At 43.0% G+C, this 20,301-nt stretch overlaps 3 protein-coding genes and 1 non-coding gene across 6 annotated transcripts; 2 read left to right on the forward strand and 2 right to left on the reverse strand.

Moving 5' to 3' along the window:
• Nucleotides 1-429: 429 nt before the first annotated feature.
• On the reverse strand, nt 430-12,526 carry LOC146991792 (WD40 repeat-containing protein SMU1-like). Of its 2 annotated transcripts, none has more exons than XM_085778881.1 (12): nt 12,399-12,526; nt 6,712-6,922; nt 6,418-6,570; nt 6,207-6,323; nt 5,468-5,590; nt 4,832-4,951; nt 4,547-4,663; nt 4,195-4,322; nt 1,949-2,075; nt 1,683-1,844; nt 853-1,005; nt 430-711 (listed from the first exon to the last, which is right to left on the reverse strand). In XM_085778881.1, exons 2-12 carry the CDS (start codon nt 6,904-6,906, stop codon nt 613-615), a joined length of 1,494 nt encoding a protein of 497 aa, XP_085635007.1. In that variant the 5' UTR covers nt 6,907-6,922; nt 12,399-12,526; the 3' UTR covers nt 430-612. The 2 variants fall into 2 exon arrangements, with proteins under 2 accessions (XP_085635007.1, XP_085634998.1); XM_085778872.1 differs by lacking the exon at nt 12,399-12,526 and adding an exon at nt 8,520-9,119.
• Nucleotides 10,044-10,125, forward strand: trnas-cga (transfer RNA serine (anticodon CGA)). Its single transcript has one exon. It is a non-coding gene; the product is annotated as a tRNA-Ser (tRNA).
• Nucleotides 10,713-15,215, forward strand: LOC146991794 (perilipin-2-like). 2 transcript variants are annotated; one of them, XM_085778957.1, is made up of 6 exons: nt 10,713-10,776; nt 11,008-11,212; nt 11,873-11,955; nt 12,047-12,293; nt 12,379-12,521; nt 14,816-15,215. In XM_085778957.1, the coding sequence occupies exons 1-6, from the start codon at nt 10,753-10,755 to the stop codon at nt 15,143-15,145; spliced, it is 1,032 nt and encodes a 343-aa protein (XP_085635083.1). In that variant the 5' UTR covers nt 10,713-10,752; the 3' UTR covers nt 15,146-15,215. The 2 variants fall into 2 exon arrangements, with proteins under 2 accessions (XP_085635083.1, XP_085635093.1); XM_085778967.1 differs by having other exon boundaries at nt 12,379-12,528; nt 14,816-15,120.
• Nucleotides 15,216-15,699: 484 nt separating this feature from the next.
• On the reverse strand, nt 15,700-19,749 carry rps6 (ribosomal protein S6). The gene is made up of 6 exons (XM_085779018.1): nt 19,703-19,749; nt 18,942-19,073; nt 18,148-18,358; nt 17,443-17,589; nt 16,318-16,475; nt 15,700-15,832 (listed from the first exon to the last, which is right to left on the reverse strand). The coding sequence occupies exons 1-6, from the start codon at nt 19,706-19,708 to the stop codon at nt 15,737-15,739; spliced, it is 750 nt and encodes a 249-aa protein (XP_085635144.1). The 5' UTR covers nt 19,709-19,749; the 3' UTR covers nt 15,700-15,736.
• Nucleotides 19,750-20,301: the final 552 nt, after the last annotated feature.

The following is a 20,301-nucleotide window of genomic DNA, read 5'->3' on the forward strand; positions in this document are numbered from 1 at the left end:
TTTTAAAGATTTACATCTTTAAAGAAAAGAAAATAATTTTGTTATTTTCTAAAGGGATTGAAAAGATTATATTTGTCATTTCCTTGTGTATTTACTTGGACTTCACTTATATATATATATTTTTTTACCACTATCTAAACATGTGCCAAGATTTTTCCTGAAATTGTTACTTTTTAAATTTCACAAGAAAAAAAAAAGAAAAAAAGATTAATTAAACAATATTTGACAATAAAAAAAGAAACAAAAATTTTCAAATATGTAATGTTAATTCTTGACTGTGGAAACCACTTTGTCAAATCACATCCTACAGATGAAGTTTGCTGAGATGACGTTAAAAAAAAAGCATACAGCTTCATGTCAACTTTGCAAATCCATGTGGAGATTAAGTTCATGTGAAATGATAGAAGGCTCCAAACGGCTACTAACTGGACCTCGTGGTGATATTGTGATCTACTGATTTACTGGTTTGTAATTTACTGATGCATCAATATATGCATTTATGAGCTTTTTTTTGGTCAATAGCTTTTTTTTTGAGACAGAAATAAATGAATTGCTTTGAAACTGTGTGCATGGCTCTTTAGGTCCTCCATATGATGATGCAGGTGATACTTTTTAAGGCTTCCATAGCCGCAGGAGGCCATCCTCACTGTATGTGGCGATGAGATTCTCGTGTGGATGGTGAGCGATGCCGATAACGTCTTTCTCATGAACCTGTGGGTGCAGACGGACACAGATCATCAGTGAGCTGCTGCTAGTTGATGCACAGTCAGAAGATCAAGTCAGACTAAATATAACTGCAGATGAAAAGTGTGATGATGAGCTGTCTTTGATTATATTAGCAGCAGAGCTTACGGTCAGTGTTTTCTCCAGCTTTCCTGAGGCGTAGTTGAAGCAGTACAGCACTAAGTCCTCGCCCACACAGTAGATCCACTCCCCACGGGGCGACACGGCGCAACACACAAAGTCTGTTCCCTCCTTTCTCTCTGTGCTGAAGGTCTTCACAGTCTGAGGAGGGAGAGGAGACGTTCAGGTATCATGTGGGTGTCTGAGCAAAGTAAAACTTGATAAATAAAGGGAAAGACTGAAGTAGATGGAAAAAAAACTGAAAATAATTGACAAAAGTTTGATGAAAAGGTCAATACCACACATGCAAGAGTCAGAGCTGGCTTAGTTTATCTTGGCTTATCTAAAGCTTGATTTTATTTATTGCGCTTCAGAGGTGCTGGTTGCTTTGTTCAGGCAGAATTGACAATATCGTCAACAAACAGGAGTCATATTTAATTTTAATTAATTTGATAATTTGATATTTTACAATTTTTTCATATTGGTTGATTTTAATAATTTTTTTGGCAGAACAATCAAACATTTGTTTATTCCATCTTCTCAAAATAGCACATGTGATTCCTCTCTGCACCACATATGACTAAAAATGTGAGTTTTGGGTTCTTTGTCAAATAAAACAAGAGATTTTAATGCATCATCCTGATCTGTGGGAAATAATAAAGCTGACATTTTACAGACAAAAGAATTAACTGAGAATTATATGGATATGATAATTATTGATAATAATAGTCTGATTCCTTCATCAATGAGTGAGGCAGAAATTCCAGTTTATCTTCATATCAACAAACCTTTTAAGATTTTATAATGATTAGAGATATCTGATCACACAGAGCTCTTACCTGACCATGCAGGCTCATGACAACCACTTTGTTGGAGTGGTTACAAACCACAAAGTGGTCTGGGCTCTGTGGTAGAGGGATCACGTTGTTGACTGGGATCTCTGACGTCCGGGACAGTGATTTGAAAGTGTGGATGCAGTCACAAGTCTTTGTGTTCCAGATCTGAGAAACACACAGTAGACAGACCCACAGTCAGACACAGCACTTTCCCCAGCGCTGAGTTATAGTCATTAATTATGGATCCATATTGTAACTGCTCATTGTACCTTAACGGTGCCATCAGACGAGGCGCTGATGATGTGAAAACCATCTTGAGTGAAAGATGCGTCATTTACAAACGATGAGTGGCCGCTCAGCTCCTTCAGCGTCTTTCCTGACCGCAGCTCGTGGATTCTGAAAGTGACAATGTTTCATAATTGACATCAAAGGCTGAGGAGAGACATAAACATACTGAAATCAAATCAGCAGCAGCTCTGACTCATGAAGACATCCACCACCTCTGCTCGACTCCAGAGGGGATTTTTCTTGAGAGCAGACAAAAACGTGTTGCTGAGCCGCTGATGTTATTTTTAGCTGCTGACTGTGGAGCGACTGGGTGCAGATTAGCTAAAACCATGACAAAAATGCCTAATGCTCACTGATTCACTCCATCTCTGGAGGATGGTTTCACGTATATAAACAATTGGGAGTCTCGGCACGGTGGAAGTGAAGCAGAGGAACATGTTGCAGCTTCGTGCCTGAGCACATGGTATCTGAGCAGCACCCACACAGCACGTGTGCTTCCAAGACTGAGTGATGAAAAACTCCACCCACAGCCCCCAGGGTCAGAAATAAATACTTTACTCCTCAGTTATGAGGGTATAAACACTGTGTGTGTGTGTGTCTGAGAAAAGGAGACGAAGGAGGGGAAACACAGACTTGCATCTTCACATTCAGGTGCTTGGTGCAGTCAAGCAACATGTGACACCAGGCATTACCTATACTGATATAAGACGTATCCATGGAAATACATTTTACTACATCTAAAAAAGCAACTCTGTCCAATTCCAATTAGTTGATGTTTAATTGGACAATGAAGAAACAAAGAAATCTCTAATAATTTACCTCATTTACTGCTTGATCTAATAATGACCCCAAAATTATACACATATATTTAAAAGATTGCAAGTATACCATAGTTGGAATCCATCACAGTCACAACTGCTTATGAATACAGAACCTATAGCTACACCTATTACCTTGGTGGTTTTATGGTTAGTGTATCATTTTTTTAAAAGGTGGTCTGGTGAATTGAGTTAAGAAAATGAATAAGTTAAGAATTTTTCATGAAGACATTACAGCTATGAATGTGTCCAAAAGAGACATAATAAACTGCCAGTTGTTTTTCCATCTTCTCTACTTGTCAGTGCTGTAGCAACACTTTTCTAATCCACTGTGGGACGTAGAAATAACTCACTGCCTTCTCCAGCTGAGCTCACACCTCTGAAACTTCAGTGAGTCTTGTCTGAGGTCAGTGAGAGCTCTCACTTCCTCCCACAGCAGACAAGCTGAGATCTGCCACAACAAGACTCTAAGCAGCATGTTTTTGTTTTACTGGTTCATCATTTAGGGATCCTGGTATTTACTTCACTTTAAAAATTAATATTGAATTTATTAGGTATTAAAGGTTGGGTTGGAGATCTTATTCTGGATACCTTTAATCTATTTCAACTCACTGATGTAGCACATTATTTTTATTGCATGTAAAGACCTTTTTGATATGAAACAGTATATTGAGTTAAAGCAGAAGTAAGCGATATTTTCGTGTTAATATAAGTCTTAAATAGTTATATCTTCCGACAGCAATCACTTACATAGAGTGTTTGGACCGAAACACGGGTCTGTCAGTCACTCTGCTCTGCTCTGAGCCGAGGAGAAAACTTTTCTTGTATCCTACAAGTTTTATCCAATGAGGAGAGAGAACGGCATGAAGGGCTGTGTGTACAGCCAAGGGATGCGCGTGAATGTGGTGACGTAGGGACGAGGACCAATAGACCCATGATGAGGGCGGGGGCTGCTAACTCCATCGGCTGACAAGACGTTATGGTGCGTTCAAGGCAACTCGTAACTTGTGTTTTTCCGACCTGTGAACCTGTCGTACCAGTTCGATCTGGTGCGAGTTCACGGGTCGGAAGTTACGAGTGGCCGTTATAGTGACTTTCACAGGTAAAACAGGTCAGAAAAACACGAGTGGGTTGCCTGGAACGCTACAAAGTGGTAAGTCGTGACTTGAAGCTGTAATTTACGGTTTCAAAAGCCTGCCTGGAACGCAGCATTAGCCAAAACGACCGGATCGCTTACTTCTGCTTTAACAGTATGGTTGCACAGTGTGTTTACAGTTCGTCTAAAAGTGAGGTTCAGCTTAGACAAGTGATGTTATTAGCTACTTGTTTATTAGTGTCACTGTGTCGGTTGTGCAGATAGAAGTTTTTGCGGTGTGTGCTTATGCTCATGATGCTGTTACACATCCCACCTGATGGTCTGGTCAAACGACGCACTGAGGATCTGGTTGTTGTCCTTGGAGAAGCTCAGACAGGTCACACCTTTGCTGTGAGCGTGCTCAAACCTGCGCAAGCACAAGCCACTCTGGATCTTCCACACCTACCCCCCACACACACACCAACAACAACAACAACAAAAACACACAGTATACACATTTTAGCAGAGAAAAAGGTTAAGTGACTCATTATGACTATAGCACACTTTTCAGATTTGTCCTGGCACCGCTTCTTTCCACACAGAAAAAAGAACTATGCTCACTGTTTGCTGACAGAGGCAAAAACTAATAATTACCACACAAGAATGACATAATCAGATAGTCCAACCTTTATTTTGCCGTTCTGAGCTCCGGTTGCAAGTAGATCTGTGTCCTGACTGAAGCACATACACAGCACAGCATCATCCATCATCATGAAACTATCCTGGGACTGGTACTTTAAATCCTGTTTCATTCATGCAAACACACACACACACACACACACATACACACACACACACACACACACACACACACACACACATACACACACACACACAGAAATTAGTTTCCAATCTTTTTTCCAACTACTTCAAATAGAACAAAGCAAAAAATTAGAAATATAAATACTTACTTTACTAATTTTTCCAGTGTAGAAGTTCCAGACCTCGATGAACCCGTCCACTGATCCAGTGATCAAGTATTTTCCATCAGGTGAGAAACGGGCACACTCCACATGTGATCGTCGGCCAAACTGCCAATTTAAAAAAAAAACACAAAACTGACTCGTCAACACTTGACTAACTTCCAGAAAACATGCCTCCCTGTTTGGTTTGTAGTCTGTGATCCAGAAGCACAGAGAAACAACACCAAGTTCTGATGAAGTGACCTCGGGGAGACATTAGGCGCTGACCACGCTCACGTCTAACCCTGTGGTCAAGGAAACAAGGATGAGCAGCTCAGGGCGGCTCCATCTGGACGAGAGATAACAGCACAGCCAGAGCCTGAGACTAGTGCTTCAGGTGAGAAAAGAAATTAGTTTTGAGTGTGTGTGTGTGTGTGTGTGTGTGTGTGTGTGTGTGTGTGTGTGTGTGTGTGTGTGTGTGTGTGTGTGTGTGTGTGTGTGTGTACTAAATATATCGCGGGGGTTACTGAACAGGGATATAAAAATCAAAGCAAAGTCTCACTATTACAAACTGTAATACAAAGTAAAGAAAGTCCTCATCACTGTAGAATCAGTGTCACTGTGCGGATGTGCGGAGTTGTTCACCTTGATGTGACGGTACAGTTGGGTTGGACAGCTCTCCTTCTCCACGTGCCTCTCCTTGCAGCCATTTGTTTCAATGGGGATGTCTGGGGAGAGATGACCTGGGAACTGCTGTAGTCTCATAGACTGTGGAGCAGGAAGGAGAGACTGGTTAATTTCCTCCTCAGTCCTATACTAATAAAAAACTCAATCAATGGTGCATTGTGGTGAATCAGCTCTAAACAATAGATCCCTGGAAGGACACATTTACTGTTTAATTTGTGTGTTTTTACACTAGAAATATTGTATTTGTCCGTCACGTGGTATTACACTGGTTCTGACTGACAAGGCAGGTAAAACATTTTGTGTCCCTTGAAATATTTTTGACTGGCAGCACATGTCTAACCCACGTGGGCATCGCCGGGAGCTTCCTCAGCTCAGATCCCAACAAGAGCAACAAAAAAAAGAAAGGAATCAGTGGGATGTATTTGGCATCACTCTCTGACAGTCACAAACTTGATGTTAAAATATCACTAAAGGTAAAACTGGTTGTTAAGAACACAACTGGGGACACGTGTGACATAATCAATTAAGATAGAATGATGATTTCAATAATATATGTTTTTAGTATTTGTCTTTAAGAGCCGCGAAATGAGGTGGGTAAAACAGTACGAACACGGATTGAGAAGGGTATTGATTAAGTAGCTTCACGAATCAGATAATTACAGTGAGTATTGATAAGAATATTGATCAGTATACTCACACCGACTTGCTCCAGCAGCCCCATGAGGCGAGACGGAGGCACCACGCTGACCTCCCTCACCAGCGCCTCTGCTATCACCCTGCGCCTCTTCTCCTTGCTGCTGCCTTTGGGGTACGCCTGCAAAAAGGGAGGACGAGGACGTCGCTTTGTGAAGCTCGTGTTTATTGTGCGGCTGTTTGAGGGCAAATAAAGGGTCTCTTGACGGTCTCACCTCTCTGGGGTCAAAGTAGGAGCACGTCAGCAGGTTCTCCAGGTGGCCGTACCTCTCCGGCTGAGTCTGCTTCAGCATGATCATGGGGTCAGTTTGTCTCAGGAGAGAGCGAGCCGCCCCCACCTCTCTCATTTCGATCAGCTCCATTACAACCTGTTGGAAGAGAATTTAGAGTCTTAAATCAACCTTGTGTGCATGTCTGTGAAACGTGGGAGGAACGACAGGGCTAAGCACAGCGCCACCACGACAGTAATTAAAAGAGGAAGTAAAGAACAGGCTGCTTGAGACGCTCACCTGCTCATAAAGATCAATGAGTGTGTTGTCGGGTAACTTGAGGGACTCGATGGCCAACAGGACACAGTCCCAGTGTCCACTCTGTATGTCTGCGATGAAGCTGTCGATACTCTCCACCGTGTTGAGGGAGACTGTGGTTTCCTCCTGTAAGGTGGTCAGGGTTCGGTAGAGGTTGTTCTCCTTCAGATACTGCATTATCAGGCGGATCACACTGCAGAGAGACGAGAGCGGGGGACTCTTACAAACACAGTCTCGACTTACACGCTCACACAACGACTATGGCGGAGGAGGGGTTACAATTGTGCGTAGCCGTTGAAGTGCCTGGATTCACGATTCAGTCGTATGGAAACAATAACAAGTGAGTAGGCCTACTCTGATTCTGTTTCACAGGATTTGTGTCTTCTTTGAGGTAAAATTTGCCCAAACTTGCTTAAGGAAGAAGCTCTATTCTCCACTGCCTTCATTTAATCGTATAATCCTGTACTTTAAATATTTATCTGATTGATCTGTGATACATTTGTGCTTGAAACAGCTTTCTGCTTTTTACTTCTATTTTTATGCTTCTTTTATTTTCTGTTGATCACATTGAATGAGCTCTAGGCATTATGCACTAAACAGATACATTCGCCTTGCTGTGTTATTTTCCGAGGGCGGTGTCAGTGTCATTCACACTCTCTATTACTCTAATTAGGAGCAACCAGCTGCATGTTTAAACACTAGGATTCCCAGATGTTGTTTCAGCTGTTGTTTCCACCATCACAATAAAAGCCAGTGGCTTAAATTGAGAATAATAGATCACAAATAATACAAATATTAATAGAAGCGGTGGAGGTCAAAATAAGACAAGAGCAGGATGCTGCTTCACGTGGACTCTTCTGACTTCAGAGCCACCTGCTGGACATTCTCCTGCCTCTGCTGCTGTGTCCCCTCACCAGACCCTGTCAGTGTCAGTCTGCAGGACTGGAGTGTTATGGTCTTCCACGTGCACTTTCATACAAACACATGAATCACTGACACATCTTGGTGACTGGATTAACACCCACTGATGCTGCATTTACTCCAGTTTAGCTCCCCACCAACCAAGGGGATGAGTTTCAGTTTGACAACAATGTGAATGTGAAGCGGAAAACCAATAAAAACGCACAACCCACGTCCCTGTCAGGGGTGGAGAGACTATTATTAGATCAACAAACAGGCACATGAGGATGAAGCAGACGCTATAGTGCATGTGCGCGCGCGTGTGTATATTATGACTGCAAAAACAGCCCGGTCCCGCCTCTTGTCTCAGCAGCACAATCAGCAGAACATCAGGCGACTGGTCGCAGCTCAGCCCAGATGTTGCTGTAGCACGGTTACCACGGTAAACAGCATAATGAGCGTGTCTGTGATGGGATGGGAGGCTGCACATGTGTTTTCTCTCACACCGTGCGCAGGTCCATAAATAACAGCGTCAGAGCAGGAGACGAATGATTAAAAAAAAAAAAAAAAAACATTTACGCACGTGCCATGCCTCGAGAAATATGATCAGATATTTGTAATAATATGAGAGGGAATATATGTAACTTTAGAAAGTGACGCAAACATCATAGAAAAATAACCTGATAATTCCTTATCAATGAAGTCACACATAACAATCTTAGTGCGTATCATACTGGACATCAACAATAAATCAACTCACAAAATTGTATTTTTTCTTTTCTTTTCTTTCTGCAGTCTCACACGTTGACTCATCATTATCATCATTACCTCTAAACTGTCACTGACAAGTTGTCATTCAGTAAATAAAACCTGACAGGAGGATCACTTACTCCGAGGGCTCCATCTCCACTGCCATGCTGCTGCTGCTGCTGTTGCTGCTGCTGCTGCTGATGCTGGTGATGCTGATGCTGGTGATGCTGATGTTGTCTTGTGCCGCTGCTGCACCGGACTGACGCTGTGGCGGCTCCGCTCGCGCTCTCTGCTCGCTAGAGCCACGTGAAAGACGTGTGCTGAGGACCACCCACTACACGTGCTTCTACGGCGTCTCCAGCATTTTTTATTGCGGTGGGCAGCAGTCCCAAACCCTGTGACTGCTGCCACCACCACCACCACCACACAAAGTCTCGTAGCTGCACCCCCCCCCTTCCCTCCTCCCTCCTCCCTGACGCATGATGTTGGAGGAGAGAGATTTGGTGGTGGGCACGTTGTGAGCGAGGGGATGTATGTAGACGCAGCATCAGCACCGCGGACAGACCCTCGTGGCTCAAAGCGTGCTCGTATCTTCAGGAGCCACAACATCCCAACAAACGTCCTCTAAATAAAATCACGTCAGTTCCACTCATCAATATGCAGAAACAGAGCTGAGTGCGTCTGAGCCGCAGGAGCAGCTTCAGCCTGAGCAGTGCGTTTTATTCCTCTCACTGAAGAAGAAGAAGAAGAAGAAGCCTGTTTTCACGATGATAATCAGCTGTTATTATCATCATCATCACCACCACCACCACCGTGTTTTCCTGCCATTACACACTGCGGGTTTTCCTGATGCTGTAGCTTAATGAGGTAAAGAGGCAGAGGGGGCAGCAGCCAGAAAACGACGCACAGAGGGGTCGGTAGCTGGGGACGCTGGAAACTTGCCCACCACCACTACCTACTCCCCATGGCCGACTGTGTTTGTTATATGTTTATCAATTCACTCTCCCTGCCCCTTGCTCATAGTCCCACACACCTGCACATAAACCTGTTGGTGAGCAGGTGCACGAGAGACACGTTACTGCACGTTTAACTGGTGCTGCAGCATGAAATCAGCAGAGTAACTGCAGAACAGCCATGTTGTCAATTCAGTTACAGCTGCATGATGCTTCACAATAATCAATAAGGCTTACAGACAAGTAGGCCTATAGACAAGAATAAGCCTGCTAGTAAATTATATAACAAAAGTATTTATGATACAGTAAGTCAGGATTATATGGACAGAGACAGTACAGACTATATAGACCCATAATAATATGTCTGTAAAAAATATATAGGCTAGGCCTATAAATAATATAATATGTCTGTAAATATATGGCTATAGCTATACATTATAGTTGAACTATATGTGTCTGTTGTCAGTTTTCTTTGACACCACACTGGTCAACCTGGTGTGTCCCTGACGTCATATGTCTGTCAGCTGTTGATCAGACCCACTGTCTGCAGATGTTCCAGCTGTGCTCACAGACCAGTGTTACCAGCAAGATTTATTCAACTGGTGCTTTTGCCTTGAGCACTGCAGCATCGTGTTCCCACATTCTCCTCAGCGCTGATAGATGAACTGACTGATCGTGTCTGAACGATCTTGGAGGAGCCAGTGTGTCCGAGCTGTGATGGCCGAGTGGTCAAGGCGTTGGATTCGAAATCCAATGGGGTTTCCCCGCGCAGGTTCAAATCCTGCTCACAGCGAGGACGTCAACTTTGATATTTGTGATTGATTGCGTACAGCCCTATACTGTCCAGGCACCCATAGAAAAGAAAAGGCTGGTTGGCGGACATTATGAACGTGATGACAATGCTGACTTGTTCCAATAGGCTGCTGCAGCACATAATTTAGACTGTCGGGGCTTTGGACAGTCTGGCGAACTGTTTGATAACCCACAGACATTTTTATTGATCATCATCATCACACATAGTCAGACACACGTGACATAGGCCTAGTGTTAACGCAGGAGATGTGAACGTCTATACCTTGCTGTGAATAATCATCAATTATTTTCATCTGAGTAGGCTATAGCCTCCTACTTTGCTCGGTGCCTCAAAAACAAGAGACAAACAAATGCAATATAAAAACTGCGTTAACATCTCGCGAGAACACCCCCGTGATCTCACAGTTCAGGGGAACAGGTGAGTTGCTAATTAAGACCCCTGACCAGGCAGCGTCGGAGAACGTTTTTCTATGGAAATAGAGGTGAGTGCTGTAACTTCATTGTCTCATTTAACACGTTGAAAACTATAAAACAGCCTAAAAATTGAAATTAAATCCTGAATGCATCAATTAAACCAACTTCTCTCCTTTGTTTAAGTGAACGAAAGATGCCGCTGAACAACAACAACCAGGTGAGAACAATCAAGGACCAGGAACCTGCCTCGGTTTCTTGCCTCTTCTACTCAAACGGCATCAACACCATGGTACCAGAAAACTCCCATGAGCAGATAGACTTGAATATTGTAGGCCATTAACGCAGAACAACTATGAACGAGCACGAAAACTAGGAGTTGACGTCCAGATGTTGTTGACTAGATTTCACTGTGTGTGTGGATCTGATCTGTTCGTGTCTCTTCTTGCAGAAAACCCCGAGCGCAGCTGCTCGACTCGTGGAGCTGCCCCTGGTTCGCTCGGCTTGCAACAAACTGTCCGTCTTGTACAGTGACACTAAACACAGCCACACACACCTGAGGGCGGTGTGTGAGGTGCTGGAGAAGAGCGTGACAGCTTTAGGCTCAGCAGCCTGTGACAGAGCTTCACATGTCATTGTTACACTGGAGCCCCAGAGTTAGTATTGCACTGTGTGGTGTCAGGTTGTGTTTTCATATGGTCCAGCCACTCTGTGCCTTGAATGCCAGTGGGGTTTTGACATAGATGTAAAATAGGGGGGCAGCTAGTGAGTTTACATTAGGGCTGAAATGATAAATTATCTCTATGAATATTTACCATTTTTAAATTTCTGCTTATTAAATGTCAAATACCTTAAAGGCCGAACACACCTTGACGGGTGAACTCTAAGATGTGACAAGTTTGAAGCAAGATTTTGTCCTTAGATAACAACATTACTCAATTATCAAAATTGTCGACTGTGACCATTAGGGCCTGACCACAGGGGTGAGTGTCCAAACTAATATCTTAATGTAGGCTATTATATAATTTTTGATAATTAACTGATTGAAAAGGGTCAATAATTAATAATGTGTCGTGAACCTTTTTCAGTTTGTCACACCCTCTCATGCAGCTGAAAATAAGTGAACCTGGGCCTGAGCAGTCCTACATAAATAACAGTGAATAGTTTATAACTAAATTAATAGTCAAGTGCTAGTCAGGACTGCATGTTTAATTTGGACAGAGAAGATGATTCATGAATCAACTGCAGGGTCGGCACCGACTGTATCTGTTGTATTGAGAACTTGTCAGCAGCTTCATCCTCACATATTTCCACAGTTTCCACTGTAAATGTTGTGGCCTGTAAAGGCCTCGACTGGCTGGAGACCACGTTCCCTGTGCTTCACACTCCCACGGAGCAGGTGACACTTCTTTCTTTCTCTCTCTCTAACATCCTAATAAGCTCCACAAGCTGCACAGTGTTGTAGTTCCCACTCTGGTTTTGTCGCTCAGGTTGTGGCCATGGCCAGGAACAAGGTGCATGAGGTCCAGGATGTGGTGAACATCGCAGTGAACGGCACCATGGACTGTGTGCAGTACACAGTGGCGTGGCTGGTGGCGGGGATGCAGCAGGTTAACGAGACAGACCAGACTCTGGTGGAGAGGGCGGTCAGTGTGGCAGCTGTAGGACTGGACTCTGCCCTGGACGTGTCAGAGGCTCTGATGGACAGCGTGCTTCCTCCCACTGAGCAGGAAGAAAGTATGTAGTGTGTAACGTTGGAGTTACTGATGTGAACCAGCACAATGCCATATTCAGAAGTTGCTGTTCTTTATCGACTCTACAGGAGATGAAGCAGCTGCTCACCTGGTGAACGGCTTCGAGGCTCCTGCACTCAGGAGAAGTTTCCCTGTGCGACTGGTTTCACTTTCTGCCAAACTGTGTAGGAGGAGCTACAAGAAGGCCGGGGCCAAGATCCACTCTGTCCAGGTGAGCTGTGAGTACAATTTATTGAAATAGTTTCACTTTCTTGAATATAGCGGCTTTGCTTCATATTAAACGAGAAGATTAATACCTGTAATATCTGAAATGTTAAAGCTAAGCTCTGACTAAATGTTAACAATCTGCCAACGTGAAGCCTGTTCCTGGGATGAGGAACCTTTCAGTTCAGCAAAATTATGATGACCCCCTCAACCTCTTCAAATAAATGTCCTACAGTGTTTAAATACTGACTTTTTATACCACCTTATTATAGAAAACCTGCCACTAAACGGTCCAAGTTCAGAGTAAGTTACCAGTTACCTGATCTACAGTCAGAGATCTGATTCCCTACAGTCGGAGGTCAACAAACTCAGTCCTACTTTTTGCAATAAAACCCATCACATTGTTAGTTTACATAGCAACACGTCCTCTGGTTTGTTTAATCTGTACCAAAAGTGGTTGAATAACAGGTTGTGGTATCAGCAGGTGTTCATGTGTAGGACTGTTTCTTGGCTGATGGCAGCTACTTGTCACTGTCATATTCCCAATATACTCAACAAGATCAAGACAAGTGCAGTGCCATCAATCTGCCTATCTCATGGCTGATTACAATTTCTAAAATGTACAGGTAAAAGCCAGTGAATTAGAATATTTTGAAAAACTTGATTTATTTCAGTAATTGCATTCAAAAGGTGTAACTTGTACATTATATTTATTCATTGCACACAGACTGATGCATTCAAATGTTTATTTCATTTAATTTTGATGATTTGAAGTGGCAACAAATGAAAATCCAAAATTCCGTGTGTCACAAAATTAGAATATTACTTAAGGCTAATACAAAAAAGGGATTTTTAGAAATGTTGGCCAACTGAAAAGTATGAAAATGAAAAATATGAGCATGTACAATACTCAATACTTGGTTGGAGCTCCTTTTGCCTCAATTACTGCGTTAATGCGGCGTGGCATGGAGTCGATGAGTTTCTGGCACTGCTCAGGTGTTATGAGAGCCCAGGTTGCTCTGATAGTGGCCTTCAACTCTTCTGCGTTTTTGGGTCTGGCATTCTGCATCTTCCTTTTCACAATACCCCACAGATTTTCTATGGGGCTAAGGTCAGGGGAGTTGGCTGGCCAATTTAGAACAGAAATACCATGGTCCGTAAACCAGGCACGGGTAGATTTTGCGCTGTGTGCAGGCGCCAAGTCCTGTTGGAACTTGAAATCTCCATCTCCATAGAGCAGGTCAGCAGCAGGAAGCATGAAGTGCTCTAAAACTTGCTGGTATTGCTGCGTTGACCCTGGATCTCAGGAAAGTGTAAAGTAAAGTGTAAAGTTTCCACCATCAGTGATAGTTTGGGGTGCCATGTCATCTGCTGATGTCGGTCCACTCTGTTTCCTGAGATCCAGGGTCAACGCAGCCGTATACCAGCAAGTTTTAGAGCACTTCATGCTTCCTGCTGCTGACCTGCTCTATGGAGATGGAGATTTCAAGTTCCAACAGGACTTGGCGCCTGCACACAGCGCAAAATCTACCCGTGCCTGGTTTACGGACCATGGTATTTCTGTTCTAAATTGGCCAGCCAACTCCCCTGACCTTAGCCCCATAGAAAATCTGTGGGGTATTGTGAAAAGGAAGATGCAGAATGCCAGACCCAAAAACGCAGAAGAGTTGAAGGCCACTATCAGAGCAACCTGGGCTCTCATAACACCTGAGCAGTGCCAGAAACTCATCGACTCCATGCCACGCCGCATTAACGCAGTAATTGAGGCAAAAGGAGCTCCAACCAAGTATTGAGTATTGTACATGCTCATATTTTTCATTTTCATACTTTTCAGTTGGCCAACATTTCTAAAAATCCCTTTTTTGTATTAGCCTTAAGTAATATTCTAATTTTGTGACACACGGAATTTTGGATTTTCATTTGTTGCCACTTCAAATCATCAAAATTAAATGAAATAAACATTTGAATGCATCAGTCTGTGTGCAATGAATAAATATAATGTACAAGTTACACCTTTTGAATGCAATTACTGAAATAAATCAAGTTTTTCAAAATATTCTAATTCACTGGCTTTTACCTGTATAACAACTTTCAACGCGGGGGTGGAAGTATGACAAGTTCAAACACAATGAAGTAACTTTAGAGGAAGACAAGTTTGATATTCCCTTGTTATGACACAGTAACAACATACTGCTGTTCATCCATTAGTCTGTCCACAGTATAGACCTGTTACTGTCCTCTGTGCAAAAGGTCATTTAATGTTATCTTTACTGAATCCACCTTTTGTCTTTTACTCCACAGGTCATGGTGATTTTGTCCAGGTCTTCAGCTCTGGTCCAGGACCTTCAGAAGACAAGGTTGACCATGACCAGGAGCGTCCAGCGCTTACCTCAGTACTTGCAGCATCAGGCTGTGTCTGTGCTGTTCTACATCTCCCTCATGTACAACTTGTGCTGCCCAACGTCTGAACAAAACCAGTCTAGTCAAGTGACTAGACATGTTAACGGTAACGGAGCAGCCGAGGTCTCCTCTCCTCAGCAGGACATCGTCCAGGGCAACCGACAGGCCACACCTCCCCGTCCACCGAGGAGGCTTATTGGGTGTAATGTAAAGGGATCCATGTGTCGTTGATGTGGACTTATTACTTCATGTTTGTGTTGAATGTCCAACAGCTCACTAAGTGGTGCAAAATAAAAGTTGTTTGAAGAGTCATAAACTTTGTATTCTTGTCCTTAGTCTGGCAGCTTCCACTTGGTTTTGCACAAAAAGGTTTGATCCTCAAGTCATCACTGTAATCACAGCTGGGAAATGTAGAGCTTGTAGCACTGATCATAGATACTCCAAAACAAGATCCTGGTGCTAACAGATTTGTTTATATGGATAAACATTTAGCAGCTCGACTTGTTTGGCAACAAGACTGCACTGAGCCTTTAATGCTACTGAAATGAGATGCAGGTTTCAGCTACTATGGAGAACGTTTAACTCGATATCACAATCTGAGGCATTCTTAATGAAAGCAATTTCAAAACAGTGCCTCCTATTAAACTACTGTATGTTTTGATTATATGCCAGAGTTTAGACATCTACCATGCAGTGATTTATCATTCAGTCTAATAATATAATCCAACTAGTAAACCTATTATAGGAACTGGGAAAATGTTAAATCAGTTACTCCACACAGACAGTTTTTTCAGCAAAACATTACTTTATTTGACTGTGATTTCACTTTTGGCTGGACTCTGACTTGGATGTGGATGCCCTCAGAGAAGAAAGACGGCGCCTCTTGGCGATCTGTTCCTGGCGCTTCTCCTTGGCCTCCTGTTATCAAGAACAAATATGTGTCAGAGTTTTTTTTCAGCACAGCAGCCATGTACACACAAATCAATATCCCCATTACCCACTGCAAATTACACTATTCAATCTGATCTGGAGAGGGAAAAAAGGAAAATAAAATAAAAACTGGCAACGATATGCAAGTTCAACACAGGACCATAATCCTCTATGATCTCTGCCAATATTAGTTTGAAGATTTTAAAAATGTACCATCAGAACAAACCAAGCTTTACTGATATCAAACAACTGAACAGATTAGCTGCACTGATAGGTTGGAGTAGTGACAAACATTTTAAGTTGGATCAATTAGACATTTATGTTAAATGCAGTAGCTCCAGTGTTGTTTGGTGCGTTTCATTTCAGCCTTCACACATCAAATTACTTCTGGTCACTGAAGCCGTTTAATAAGGGGGGTGCTTTCCTTTTCACATATTTCTGTGTACAGTGTTATAAGAGAAACAGATACATACCTTCATCCTCTTGGCCAGCAGCTTGGCATACTCAGAGGCCTCCTCCTTGTTCTTCTGGGTGCGCTGTCTCTTGAGGGCGATACGGCGGCGCTTGTGCTGCAGCACGCGGGGCGTCACCAGTCTCTGGATCCTGGGAGCCTTAGTTCTGGGCTTCTTGCCTGTCAGAGAGAAAGCAGATGAAGTTCAATGGTGCGGGTAAGTGCCGGGTGTCAAAAGGGTTAGGGTGATGCTGCATAAATGCTACCATGAGTAACCATCTCCCTAACAGCTATAGTGGCTTTGCAAGTGATGAGCAACACTGGGTCACATCACAGTTCCCATTTTATCCACCACTTTACTGACCCCATTTTAGTTCTGCCATCAACCAATCACCCAGTGACCGATTGCACCGACATTCAAGCGCCTGAAAGGACAGGAAGCCTCTAACTGAGCATCATCTGACCAATTAAGTCATGTTTAGTTCCCCTTCATTGATAAAGGCAAGTGACATTCTGTCATTGTAAAATTACTATTTACTACCATGACATATAATCAGTAACCACTGCCAGGTTGTAGTTGGCAACACCTGAATGCTTCAGAGTCAACATTTGAGTCCTTGTGAGTCTTTCCAATTGCATCACACTTTTAATCAATCCAGACAAGATGCTTAATATCGAGGTGCTTAATACATGAGGCTTATTTTATACCATGTGACTTAAACGTCAATATGCACAGGTTTACGTTTATAACTAGTACATAAAGCGAATAAAGAAAATATGAACATCGGTAATGTGCACATATTCATCAAGTTAGCAACATAACTTGTTATGGTCTGCAATTGTAAAGTTTTTATTTACCAACAGCACCTGACATTACATATACACAGCTCCATAAGCCAAGCAGTGGCTAGACTAATTTCAGCTGCACTTAAACAGCGATTTTAGGACTTTAATATTTTGGTCACAACCTCGTACATTCTCAAACTCAATTTAATCTCATTTTCAAAGGCTACTGCAATTTACTTAAGGCCACTCAAGTAGCTCATGATGACTTCAAGCTTCAGTGACCAAACTGAAAATATCTTCAGTCAAGTGTCACTTGTAGGCTTAACTTGAAAAAACAAAAAAAAACCCTCTTCAGCCTTACCTTCTTTAGTCAAGGGTCTCCTGACAACATACTGCCTAACATCATCCTCCTTAGCCAGGTTGAAGAGCTTGCGGATCTTGCTGGCCCTCTTGGGTCCAAGACGGCGAGGGACGGTGCTGTCGGTCAGCCCGGGAATGTCCTTCTCACCTGAAAGCAGCCAGGTCAGGACAACATGAGTATTTATTGATAAAAATGAGATTGACTAGCAGACTGCACAGCTTATTTGAGTGTTTACATGACTTGGAAGAATGACAAAAAAATTAAATCGAATCAAAATGCAGAAAGCTGTAGTTTTCTCAGTACCAGTCAACAGGAAACTGCCACAGTTATAGAGGAATTTCTAAGATAATTTCGGAGTCAATACCGAGTTTAGTAACATTTATTACAAGCATCGGCTTTGGTGTCGGCCTGATACTAGTGTTAATGGGAGAGCAATGCAGTTCAACCATCCATGGTTAGTCGGTCTGGTCGCATCTGGTAAGCAGCTCCGCAGTTACTCTGGCAACACGCTGTCCCCCCTTAATGACTACAGACCAGTCAGAAAGGGTCTACTGGTGTGCCGTCGTTCACATGCAATATTAACAGATACCCCACATTTCAATTGCAGTGTTAACTACGTGTATCTGTTGAATTACAGGTTTGCTTTCATGTGTAATTCAGTATTTCCATAAAAGTTCAAAAGAATCACATTGAACATGTTTTCACCTTTCTTGACGATGACCAAGTTCAGAACGCTGAGGTTGGCATCAACGATGCAACCACGCACGGACTTGCGTTTGCGCTCGCCTGTCCTGCGGGGACGGTAGCAGGAGTGTCCCTTGCTGAGCAGCAGACGCACGCGACCATGGGTCAGCACACCCTGCTTCATGGGGAAGCCCTGCTTGTCATTGCCTCCGCTGATGCGCACCACGTAACCCTGCAAAAACGGAGACCGCAAATTCGGACATCTCATACATGGTGCAAAAAAACAATCAGAATGTCTTTCATATTTAAAATCAAGCTGAATTTTGACCACATAAAGTTTGATGTCCTGAGAGTTTTAACCGTGACTGGGTAGAGATGTTTCTGTAATAACCACATGGCCACAAGAAACAAGAAATTAGCAGCCATGGCTCAGAAGTTTGAACAGGCCAACCAATAAATACTCTGTGGGTTGGTGTTTTAACTTCCAGCACATCCTGAACTGGAGCAAGACAAGACAGCAACTTTTACAGACTTCACTACGCTTAGATACGTAGTTATTTATTTAGGATGGAGGGGAACTGAGAGAGTGATGCTGTTACCTTCAGCCAGGTGTGTGGCCTGAACGTATCTGGTAGCATCTCCACAGTTTCTTTGGCAACACGCTGTCCCCCCTTAATGACTACAGACCAGTCAAAAAGGGTCTACTGGTGTGCCACATGAATTATATCCATGTAGAGCCTCTTCACCCAACCCGAACTGCTAGTATCACACCACAACTATAAGACAAAACAGGGGTGTTGTGCATCACCACGTACCTTCCACTCATCGCCCAGGGGGTCAGCGGGGACCTCAGTGGCCATACGCTTCTCATAGAAGGTCCTCAGCTTACGCTCATCATCAACTTCAATCAGCTTCTGGCAGCCAGTAGCGGGAAATGAGATGTTCAGCTGCAGGTGGGAGAAAAAAAAAGTTATTAGCAGGTATAACTCTGTCTGACATGCCGGGTTTTCTCCACGTAGGTCATGACAGGTGACACATTACAGGTAGATATAGCTGGGAAACACAACGCGAAATAAGATGGGAATAAATAAAGAGTTAACGGGTAAGAGAAAAGCACACGTGTGAATGTGAGACGAGTAGGTTTGTTAAACTCACAGAGCTACACTGGAGGCCTGCTAGCGGCTGTACCGGCGGCTACTGAGCTAATGCTAAACTAAACCTACTACAAACACCGCTCACTAGTGTGAATGCAGCCGGATTAATAGCTGACGTTTTACTGTTATAACATTGCAACCCGGTGGTTTAACGCGGGCTACTCGAGTCTGAAAACTGTGTATTGAAGTTAACTGAGAGTTGAACTCGGGGCACATTTCTCTCCCCATGATCCGCCATGTTTCCACGGCTCAGGACCGGTGCTAACACCTCATCACAATCAAAACTCATCCTCCGTGTCAGAGCCGCGATTGCCGCGTCAAACTAGTTCGGTTTGCAGTTCACAATCGTGGCTTCAAATATACGTGAATATTTAAAATAAAGATGCTTTACACATAGACAAACGGTTAGAGAAATGTTGTACCTTCATTTTGCCAAACCGACCCAACGACGGTCCGCCACGGAAAAGAGACCGGATATCCGCCCCGTGGTCTCACATAGGCTCCGTGATCTCGCGATAACTGATTCGATGTAGTTTTGTGATCAGACAAACCTGAAGGTTATCAGACTAATCAAGGCCTGTGGAAGGTAAAGTAAAGTAGCTACCCCATAACTGTATTCCTTTACAATTGTGACTGATTTCTTTTTCTGCTCTTTTCTCTTTTGTCCTTCATTTTATTTCTGGGGAAATATCATTGGTTTCGCCCGACTAAATTAATTTGTAACTGTAGTCAAATTACAAATTACAGTTTTTCCTCAGTCGCTTTTGTGCTTTTCTCTGATCAGAATGAAAATTCTCATAACTATTAGTGCAACCTCCACAACATTTAGTAATTTATGCACATCATAGTAGCAATTTCTCATTCATTTGAACAAATTGCAAATGCTTTCGGAATTCTCTGCTGTTTTATATATTATCATTTGCTTATGTCTTGTCAGTCAAAATGAACTATAAATGCTGAATAGTCATTCCCTGTAAAACTAATAGTCCTCATTTCATTTAAGGTAGTGTCACAAAGATCT

Source organism: Trachurus japonicus, chromosome 1 (assembly GCF_045865225.1).
Source record: "Trachurus japonicus isolate A0001 chromosome 1, Traja_1.0".
In the NCBI taxonomy this organism is placed as follows: domain Eukaryota; kingdom Metazoa; phylum Chordata; class Actinopteri; order Carangiformes; family Carangidae; genus Trachurus; species Trachurus japonicus.

Bases quoted from the DNA above. Each gene is read 5' to 3' on its own strand.
- LOC146991792 (XM_085778872.1), bottom strand. From the start codon at position 8,545: ATGGCAGTGGAGATGGAGCCCTCGGA. The intron at 6,571-6,711 runs GTGAGCGTCTCA...CTCTTCCAACAG, and splicing joins TCATTGATCTTTATGAGCAG to GTTGTAATGGAGCTGATCGA. The intron at 4,664-4,831 runs GTAAGTATTTAT...TGAATGAAACAG, and splicing joins ACACTGGAAAAATTAGTAAA to GATTTAAAGTACCAGTCCCA.
- LOC146991794 (XM_085778957.1), top strand. From the start codon at position 10,753: ATGCCGCTGAACAACAACAACCAG. The intron at 10,777-11,007 runs GTGAGAACAATC...CTCTTCTTGCAG, and splicing joins CGCTGAACAACAACAACCAG to AAAACCCCGAGCGCAGCTGC. The intron at 11,956-12,046 runs GTGACACTTCTT...TTTGTCGCTCAG, and splicing joins TTCACACTCCCACGGAGCAG to GTTGTGGCCATGGCCAGGAA.
- rps6 (XM_085779018.1), bottom strand. The intron at 17,590-18,147 runs GTGAAAACATGT...GGCTGCTTTCAG, and splicing joins CTTGGTCATCGTCAAGAAAG to GTGAGAAGGACATTCCCGGG. The intron at 16,476-17,442 runs GTAAGGCTGAAG...TCTCTCTGACAG, and splicing joins GAGACCCTTGACTAAAGAAG to GCAAGAAGCCCAGAACTAAG.